This window comes from Lactuca saligna, chromosome 9 (assembly GCF_052625555.1).
Source record: "Lactuca saligna cultivar CGN05327 chromosome 9, ASM5262555v1, whole genome shotgun sequence".
Classification (NCBI taxonomy): domain Eukaryota; kingdom Viridiplantae; phylum Streptophyta; class Magnoliopsida; order Asterales; family Asteraceae; genus Lactuca; species Lactuca saligna.
The window spans coordinates 25,642,360-25,652,746 of NC_136425.1; the positions used below are offsets into that span (position 1 = coordinate 25,642,360).

At 33.7% G+C, this 10,387-nt stretch overlaps 1 protein-coding gene across 1 annotated transcript; it reads right to left on the reverse strand.

Moving 5' to 3' along the window:
- Window positions 1-7,579: 7,579 nt before the first annotated feature.
- Window positions 7,580-9,794, reverse strand: WRKY49 (WRKY DNA-binding protein 49). Its single transcript, XM_078975411.1, has 3 exons — window positions 9,407-9,794; window positions 9,040-9,183; window positions 7,580-8,113 (listed from the first exon to the last, which is right to left on the reverse strand). The coding sequence occupies exons 1-3, from the start codon at window positions 9,649-9,651 to the stop codon at window positions 7,639-7,641; spliced, it is 864 nt and encodes a 287-aa protein (XP_078831537.1). The 5' UTR covers window positions 9,652-9,794; the 3' UTR covers window positions 7,580-7,638.
- Window positions 9,795-10,387: the final 593 nt, after the last annotated feature.

Below are 10,387 nucleotides of genomic sequence, written 5' to 3' on the forward strand. Positions count from 1 at the left end.
CGGGTCCTAAGAAGCTTCGCCTCTTATAAGAGGGTTTCGGTTTCCAAGGTCCATTTTTCTCGTTTTTACCCCGTTTTAAGCCGTTTTTGACCCGGTTAAGGGTCGGAATGACCCGAATGATTCTAAAAAGTTACGGGAAGCTTTTGAGAGAGATTTGGGAGAGATTTCACATACTTGGAGAGATTTGGGAGAGATTTGACATTCTTGGAGAGATTTCTCATACAAAGAGATATTTGAGAGGTTTCACATACTTGGAGAGATTTGGGAGAGATTTGACATTCTTGGAGAGATTTCTCATACAGAGAGATATTTGGGAGAGATTTCACATACTTGGAGAGATTTGGGAGAGATTTGGGAGAGATTTCTCATACTTAGAGAGGTTTGGGAGAGATTTCACATACTTAGAGAGATTTGGGAGAGATTTAACATACTTATAGAGATTTCTCATACAAAGAGAGTTTTGGGAGAGGTTTCACATACTTAGAGAGATTTCAAATAGAGAGAGATAGAGTGAAAACGATTGAGAGAGGTTTCGAGTGTGGCATTTGTGAGTGTCCGGCTCCGCAATGCAAGGTCCGTAAACACTGTCAAGCCTTGTTTAAGGATCTTACACACTCCCGATGAGTATGCAACATTGTTTTATCGGTTTGGCTAGCCACGTACCACAGTTTTCGGTTAACGAGATCTAGATGTTCGCACTTTTGATTTATGATCTCTCATTAGAATAGAGAGTTGTGTAGAAATTTCATAATGTAAATTCTAGTACCCAAGGGCAAATTGAGTCAAACGGTTTGACTTGTTTACTTTAGTTGACTTTGTCTTGACCGAAATTTGACAGTTGTCACACTTCATCAGGTGGAAATATTTCCAAGTTCAGGTCACCCCGGAACTTAATATTCAAGGGTAGGAAGATAATTGGTTTTGGTTGTTGTACGAGTTAAAGCTTACGCAAGGAATGATGTTCATCAGTGAGGATGTGATAAGGAAACAGATAGTGAGGAATCTAGGTTTACTCGCCCAAAGCTTTGAAGCATCGGCAACAACACAAGTTTTAGGTTAGTGCCTAGGTTCATTTCGAGGGTTGTGCGAGGGCCTCTCTGCTTATTCGTATTTAATGAAGGCTTTAGGGTCTTAAGCATGACCCAAACACCTTATGGGATCTAGTAAACTAGGAGGTCCATCTTGTGTTAATTTTGTTGCCATCTTGTAGAATTTTTGAAATACCATGTTTGGATCATGGCAAGAAAGATTACAACTAGGGTGTAGCAGGGAAAGTGATTGTAAGACTATGGTTAGATCATAACATTCATATATGAAAGACTATGGTTTGATCATGGCAGGAAATACTGGAGTTGGGTTGTAGCAACAAACATGATTGTAAGACTATCATTGGATCATAACATTCACATATGAAAGACCATGATTGGATCATGGCAAGAAATACTGCAACTGTACTATAGCAACGAAAGTGATTGTAAGACTATGGTTGGATCATGGCAGGAAAGTCTGCAGTTGGGTTGTAGCAACGAAAGTGATTGTAAGAATATGGTTCAATCATATCATTCACATATGGAAGACCATGGTTGGATCATGGTAGGAGAGACTGTAGTTAGGTTGTAGCAGCATGAGTGGTTTTAAGAACATGGTTAGATCATAGTATTCACATGAGTTGAATCAGACCTGTCATAGTCCATTTAGTCATTCCTCTATTTAGACTTGATGGTTGCTAGGGTTTTATTGATGTATAGTTTAGGTTAGCCTTTGCTCGCTAGTCTTTTGTTTGGAGATAGATATTCATGTTTGTGTGTGTATCAGTTATGAAGGTTAGTTGTGGAATTCATTACTCAGTCTATCCATTAGAAGGGTCATGGTTGGCTTGTAGGATGAGTTTTTTTCACTCGGTTGTTGGTCACAACTATGGAATCTCTGACATTAGGGAACGGGTTGGCTTCTCTCAAGGTTGGTTAGATGAAATGTTAGGATCGTCATATTATTTTTGGTTTAGATATGTGAGTCTTGGTCAATATGTTTGAAGTTTTGGTGGCTCTATTTGGCTAAAGACCAGACATGGTTTCAAAGCCTTCAGATGTTTGTAAGGAAATTAGTTCTTCTCTATGTGGATTGGTTCAATTGTATGCGAGTTGTTTCTTCGTTGGGGCACATGTTTCCCACTAAGAATTGGGTCAGCCTTAGGTATGAGGGTAATGATTGTTTTGAGTTTATTTTCCATTATTACATAAGATGTGATTTCAACCTTTTAGCAGTTTTTGCGTGCGTATGGTATCTGCACTTGGTTTTGGAAATCCTTGTGTTATAATTGTAGTTTCCGACATTTAGATAGGCATTATCTAGTGTTGAAAGAGTAGGGCTTAAAAAACCCTCAGGGGGTTTACATAATGTTATAAGCTATTTGGTAAGGGCAAATTTCGAGGACGAAATGTAAAATAAGTGGGGGAGAGTTGTAACACCTATTTTCCAAAAATATCAACTAAAGATAGTTTGGGACCAAAGATAGGGTTTTCAAGAAAAACGTTTGCACGACATGGTGCATGGATGCCCACGACATCGCATGAGTTTTATAAAAAAAAAACGTGTTTTTATGGTTCCCACAACGTGTCAGGAAGAGGGCCACACTTTGGCAATCGCTGCAACCCAAACCCGTGATTTTTAGGGTTTCCCTCATATATAAACACCTAAACTCATGGATTAGGTTATCTCCTTTAGCCTTAATCTATCCATTTTGAAACCATAGCCTCTTATCTACGGTTATGAGCTTGGTGGCTTGATTTTGAAGTAATTCCTCTTTTCATGGTGAAGCTTGTAAAGGAATGAAATCCTTCTTAGTACAAGGAAGCATAGAGAAATTTTAAATCCATCATCTCCTTTAGGTTTATGTATCTTTAGAGTAAAAAGCTTGCACCTTGAGCTTGTTCTTTTGAGATTCATGTTTTTTTTTACCAAGATGGCTAGTTTTTGGTCTCATTTTTGGATGCTCTTGGAGTTTGAGAAATTTCAAAGCTTGATATGGTCTCGTTATGACTTCTATTAAGCAAGGTTGCAGAAATCGGGATTAATCAGCGATTAATCGTGGATTTATTATTTGGCGTTCTCCAACCATCAATGATTAGGGCATTAATCAAAAATTTAGGATTAATCGGGTTTGGGGGGATTAATCGGCCTTGGCGGGATTAATCGGTCAAAAAAGTCAAAAAAAAAGTCAAAAAAGCCAAAAAAAAAAAAGAGTCAAAAAAAGTCAAAAAAATTTTAAAATTTTCAAAAAACCAACTTTCTTTTTTTACTCCAAAATTTTCAAATTTTCAAATTTTCAAATATTATACCAAAATGTTCATATTTTCGTATTTCTAAATTTCCAAGTTACAATTTTTCTTATTTTCTAATTTTGAAGTACTTGTTTTTTCTTAAGATATATTAATATTTAATTAATTTTAATATTTTATTAATAATCTATGGTCCCCGATTAATCCTAGATTAATCCCCGCCTAGACCGATTAATCCCTTAACACCAGTCAACCGTCGAGCTACTGTCAAGCGATTTTTACAACCTTGCTATTAAGTGAGAAAAAGGTCGTAGTTTGAGAGTTCTTAGCTCCTTGTTCAAGTTTTAGTCATATTAAGAGATTAATGGACTTAGGGTTTAAGATTTTTCCTTAGTGTAAAGCCCTAATGGATAAAGGTATAAACTTTATCCATTAAGTCATTAAAAAGAAGTAGATCTGGAAGTATGAGCCTTCATTTGTAAGGATTAAGCACTTAATGGAGATTTTGGCATTTTGCTAGTAGCCACGATATGGCCAATGGATAGACATGGGAAGACAAAGTTTAGATTTGTGGTTGTTTTTGTCCTAGCATTGCCACAACATGGCCAAGGAAGACCCATAATGTGGCAATGTCCTGCATGTTGAATTTTTGACCTTGCGTTCCCACAATATGGTCAATGAGGGTTCACAATGTGTCGTTGACTTTAACCAAGTTGACCGTTAACTTTTGTTTAGTTTGACCAAGGGTCAAACTTGTAAGATTTGGATGTTGATTGGGGATTTACCTATCTTGGCGATAGTCGGTTTGTGGTTTTAAGCAATGCAAGGTGTGAGAGTGTTGTTGTGCTTCTTTGTTTCTTCAATTAAGGTGATTTTCTCATTATTCCATATATTCCATTATATATCCTTTTCATGTTAGGATAGAGGTGTTGTTAGAGCACAAATATGTTAGTGGCTGGGGCAACTTCTTTGTATTTATGTGATGTATTGTACACTTAGTGTTATAGTATGCTAGACTGGTAGGGTCTTGCTTGTTGATTATATAGTACTGTTAAGGGTTATGGTTGGTTAAGATAACTAGGGTGGAGTAGTCATCAAGATTACATTGATTGACCAACAAAGGACTTATTGGGAAGTGGCCAATGGCAGGAAACTAGGGAAGGCTAGTTGATAAGGTTATGAACATGCATGTATTTTGTTATGTTGTTATGTTACATGATTATGTGAAAGAGATAGCTTGGGTCTATGTAGTTTATGTTGGATAGCCTAAGAACTCTTGGCCTAATACTTGATTGTGATGTTCTTGTATGATCGTTCACTCTCGGTTGGGTCATATGTTCGACTATCTATCTGATCCCTTACTACATATGGATTTATGATTTGTATGAAAGATTGTGTTTAGATCACAACATTGATAAGAAGATCGTGGGTATATCACATCATTAATAGAAAGATTGTGGTTGGATCACAACACTGATAGGAAGACTGTAGTTGGATCACATCGTTGATAGGAAGAGTGGTTGGATCGCAAGGCTGATAGGAAGACTATGGGTTGATCACAAAACTGATAGGAATATTGTGGTTGGATCACAACAACCGTATGGAAGATCAAAGTTCTTCCCCTAACAAGGGAGCTAGGGCTGGGCCTGTATACTTCCTATGGTTAGGCCCGATATTATGTGTGTGGTTAAGAGATTTGATTGTTCGGCGTTAGAGTTAAGTTTTTATGTGGATGCATTGTATGTATGATGGAATGCGGTATATTGGGAAACTCACTAAGCTTGATGCTTACAATTATGGATTAAACATTTTGCAAGTCGTTCGTGAGATGAGCTCGATGGGAATGTACACACGCATTGAAGACATCTCTTTCTGTAGTTTTGTAAACTTAACTCTGATATTGTATGGTTTTAATTAAATGAATGTTATAGGAGGGTTTTGAAACAAAGGTTTTAATTGGTTACTATATTTTAAAATTGAAAAATATCTTCGTAATTTTCATGACGTTACAAAAAAAATTAATTTCTTGCAGGTAGATACTATAATAGTCATGAGTTGATGGAGTGGTGGTTCATGGTCAACAAGCTAATTGAAAAATCTAAGCATTAAGCCATCTATTGGTGAAACTATTTTGGGGATTGGTGAGAACAACATATCTATTTGACAATTATAGTTGCACGTGGAAGATTATGTGTTGTACGAGAATTCAACCCATATGGTATGTCTTTTATATTGTTATGATTTCTATGTTGACATGTATTTTATAACTACTTGATATTTTGATGCCTATTTTATATTTCTCTACAAATGGTATTCATGTATAAGATATTGGGTTTAAAATTTGAGCAAAATGCCTAAATCTAAGTCAAATATACTATTAATATCCACCAATTTAAACTCACTTGTGTTTATTTCCATACTTTTGGTTATTTATGAAAATTTGTCTTTCACATGATAGAGAACAGAACAAATAGGAAAGTAGTAGGTTATATTTCATTTCAGGAATGACTATTTTGTCTATATATCCAGGTATCAAGTATGCATATCATGTTCGTTACATTATTTTGTTAATTTGTTATCTTTTACCTTATTTTTTTCTCTTTCTTTTGGATAATAACATTCATTTTGCTTACTTTTAGGGATCGTGGGAGTTGTAGTAGTAGGTATCACTTTTAAACTTTTTAGAGCTAATGATTGTTAAAACATTCTTGAGTTGTTTAATTTATTCACCAAATATTTATGTGATGTATCATGGTTATATGATACGCAATTGTTCGTAAGTCGGATTAACATGATGATAAATTATGCAAAGTTCATGCAGAATCAAGTTTTGTGCTGTTTTTTTTTTTTTTTTTTTTTTTCTATAAGTACTTAGTTTGATATTTTTAAGTTTTTATTTATTATGTTATGTTCATTTCATTATTTTTGAATTAATTACAATCAAATAAAAAGAATAAGATATCATGTATAAATATGGATTTTTTTGTACTAAAAATACATCGTTCAAAGAAAGAAAATGACATAACCAAGTGTCACTAAAAATCGAAAAAAAGTAGGGGTTAGTTAATAAGACATCATATTTTACCATTTAGACAACCCTAATTAATGTTTGAAATATTTTTATTGGTTGAAATTGCATTGTTTTCCGAAAAAGATGATTACAAGAAGTTGATTATAGGTTGACGTTTTATAAAAATGATTATAGGGTGTTTAAGGGGTGTCTTATTAGCATCACCAAAAAGTATAGTGTCATAATAAAAAAAATGTGTCACTAAAACCCTATAAAGCACAACACAACCAAAAAAGTATTACTAAAGGTGTTTAGTGACATCGCTTTTACTGACACTCTTTTTGTGATGCTGATTGTCATCGCTTTTAGTGATATTTTTTGGTTTTTAGTGATAGTTTTTATATATGCTAACAAATGTCATTTTATTTGTAGTGTATGAGTGAGGTAGTGAGGTTGGAGTTTTTCTTATATCTTTTATCAAAATATGTAAACGCGTAAAAAAAAAAAGAAGAGATATTAGAAAATATACTATGACATTTTTATAGGACCATGGACCACCACTGCACCATAGGGACTAGTCATGTTACGGAATTTGTTGGATTCAAGGTTACAAAAGTCGTAGAGGGTCGTTGGATGGTCGACTAGGATTAAAGGATTAATCGGTCCAAAACGGGGATTAATTGGTGCTTAGACAGAGATCCTTAATTGTAATAGAATTTATTATTTAAAAATTAAATATTACATGTATCAAAACAAAATAAGTAATAACCATAAAACTTTGACATATTTAGTTGTTTAGATATTTAAATCATCGTACATAATAATTTCAGATTAATCGGAGATCTTTGTAATAGTTTTACTCATCTATCATTATAATTTAATCACTCAATATCATAAAATTTGATTAATCCGATATTTTTATTTTTATTTTTTTTGAAAATTTTGACTAGCTGACCTTTTTACCGTCTAGAACGCCTAGTGCCACCTAAGACCACCTACAGCCGCCCAAGACCGATCCCGCTAATTCGGCCGACTATCATTAATCGTAGACAATAAGATGCCACCTAACACCTAGACGGTTGCTTAGGCTGATTTTTATAATAGTGGTTGGATTAATATATTGAATGGGACAACCAGAGGACCAAATGTGTAATTTACTCTAAATTAAATAATCCAAAATAATCTTTAATGCATACGCTGCAAATATGTAATTTGCTCTTGATAAAGGCAAGTTACCAACTTTCATAAAAAGTTAAAATAATAAATAAACAAAACAAAACAAAAACATATGTTGTGTATAAATTATTAGCTTATACGATCAAAATATATATTACACACTATGTTGTAGCATCAGTATTTAGGGGACCATGAAAACGAAGGGGAAGCCGGTGGAGAAGGATGTGAGGAAGAGGAAGAACAAGATGTTGATGAATTTGTTGTGTAAATCATAGGATTCCGGATGACTAATGGCACCATGTCCTCAAGCAATCCTTGTGAACATATTGCTACTTCTTGATCAAGTGATTCTTCTTGATAATCTTTTATCATGGTTGGTGGTTGGTGATCAAGACAAAAATGTCTTGTGTTTTCATCCATTTCTTTGGTTGGTTGTTGATAGTTTTGATGTGCATCTTGCTCAAAATTGAGCGTTCTAAACTTCTTAGTAGGTGGGTCAGGATTCTCTGATTGTCCAAACATGAAAAATGGGTACATGTAGTGAAGGTGAAGTCCTTCATAAGTGATGATTAATGTATCCGGGTCATCATTCGATCGCTCAACTTGCTTTTTTGCACCGCAACGTGGGTTGGTGCATTTATAATAGCTCCTGTATTCATAAAATCGTATTAGTTTATCTATAGATATAATGGTTGAACAAAATGTCATTTAAATATTACAATGCTAATGATACAATTTAATTATAAGTTTTTCGAAATCATTAAAGTAATAAGGATTAAAGCAATGAAATAGCACTCAATAGACTAATAAGGATTAATTGTAGGGATTCCATAATTGTACTGCCCTTCTTACTAACTTAAAACATAGACCTCTTCTTTTAAAGCAAGAGAACAACTACTAGACTACCAATTATTTTCAACCTAAGAGCTATAATAAAACAATTTAATAGTTTATCCAGTTAAAATTTAATCTAAAAATAGCATTATTTCTATTCTAATATTTATAAGCAACTACGGAGTAATTAGTTACCTTTATAAACAAAAACATTTTTTGTATTTTTTACAGCAAAAAAGAATTAGTTACGTTTATAAACAAAATATTATTTTATTATAATAAATGGTTATATGATTATCTTTCGAAATTATAAGTTTAATCATCTCCTTTCATCGTTTTACTATTCCATATCAAGAAACACTTTAATTGATAGTCTATTAGTGGTTGTGCTTATTCTTTTAAAAGTATAGGCTTATGGTTAAGGTACTTGCGACAAATCAACAATGCCTTTTTTCGTGAACTTTCATGAGAATGATGAGATATAGTACTAGATGTCATATGGTAGTCACCTGTATGTCACATCAATATCATATTAGCATCTTAATCAAATAAACAGGTCAAATTTTGACTGAATTACTTGGATTTGACAAATTTAGATGGCTTAGTGACATAAAACATAAAATTTAAATTTGAATGATCGTGTATATAAGGAAAATGAGAAAAATTGGTAATTCATGCACGATGTTATATGCCTGATAATAATAACATGTTGTTTTAGTAGAATTCTGACCATATCCTTACCTGGGGTTACAGCTGTTCTTAATAGACTTCTGACCATATTTTCTCCATTTATAACCATCATCGGCCATTACATTTCCACTACATTTTACTTTCAATACGTACTTGTTCTCAACCCTGGACACTCCTCTCTCCATATCTGAAATTCTGCACACATAGTAACTTGTTAAGCATGAGCTACTATATTAAAAAACTCAAAACTAGCTAAACATATAGTTATACATATATTAACATATATGCACCTGTATATTTTGCAATTAATATGAAGTAAAAGGAAAACATATTTACAACAAGTGGGACAAAATTTTGATATGTTTTCTATAATACAAAAAAAAAAAAAGAAGGATTATCATTTATCAAAGAACAAAACCTGGTTAATGCCGACAACTCGGGAGTATTATTTGTGTAACTTGAAGCCACTAATGCTTTTCCAATATCCGTTATTGTGGGGCCAGAGTATATGCTTGATATCAAATTGTTTACCGAGTAATTATCTGGATGATCACCAGCGATTTCTTGAGGCAACAAAACATATGGGGATTCGTCATAAAGAAGCTCTCTCAGAAGATCATCATCAAACCCTTGTGACCAGTTGCATGCCTCCGATTCCTTCATTGTAGGTTTGACAATTTAAATACGAAGAACCAAAAGGGGTGGTTGTATATTTGCTTATGATGAAGTGGGTAAGGTAAGGTAGAGGTTTATAGAATGAGAGAAGGTGAGTGAGAGTGGAGCAGATAAAAGAGGATTTTGTTATTTTTTGTAGTAGGCACCAAGTGTTCTTTAAGCGACTTGGATAGCAATGATGAGTTGACTTTTTATTAATTTATATTGTTGTTGATGTCAAAGGGTCAATTCTGAATACGGTAAAAATTTCTCCATTATATTCACCATGAAAGGTCAGTTTTGAATCATGTTTACTTTGCAGCAGCATGTGGCATGTGAATCAACTGCATTAAGGCATTACCCCTCCGCTACCCTACCAATTAACCAGTCATACGATCAACATTGAGAGAGAAATCAGCACATTTATTGCCTAAGATTATCGAAGGTGATAACAAATTAATCTGTTTCTTAAGTCTTTACTCTTTACCTTAAGGCTAAGCGGAAATACGTCAAACCTCATGATCAATATATAACTTAAAATTTCTCAAAATATGATTAACGATTAAAAGTCAAAAAATTGTTACCGAATCTTCAATATCTGAATTAGGAATAGTTCTGATTCGACTAGCGAGGTGTAATTTTCTGCTTTCTTTTGGATTAAAAATCGTAACTACGTAAACGAGATATTATAAATATTTAATGATTAACTTTTTGATATATCGTTAGTAGTTCCTTAAACGAAACC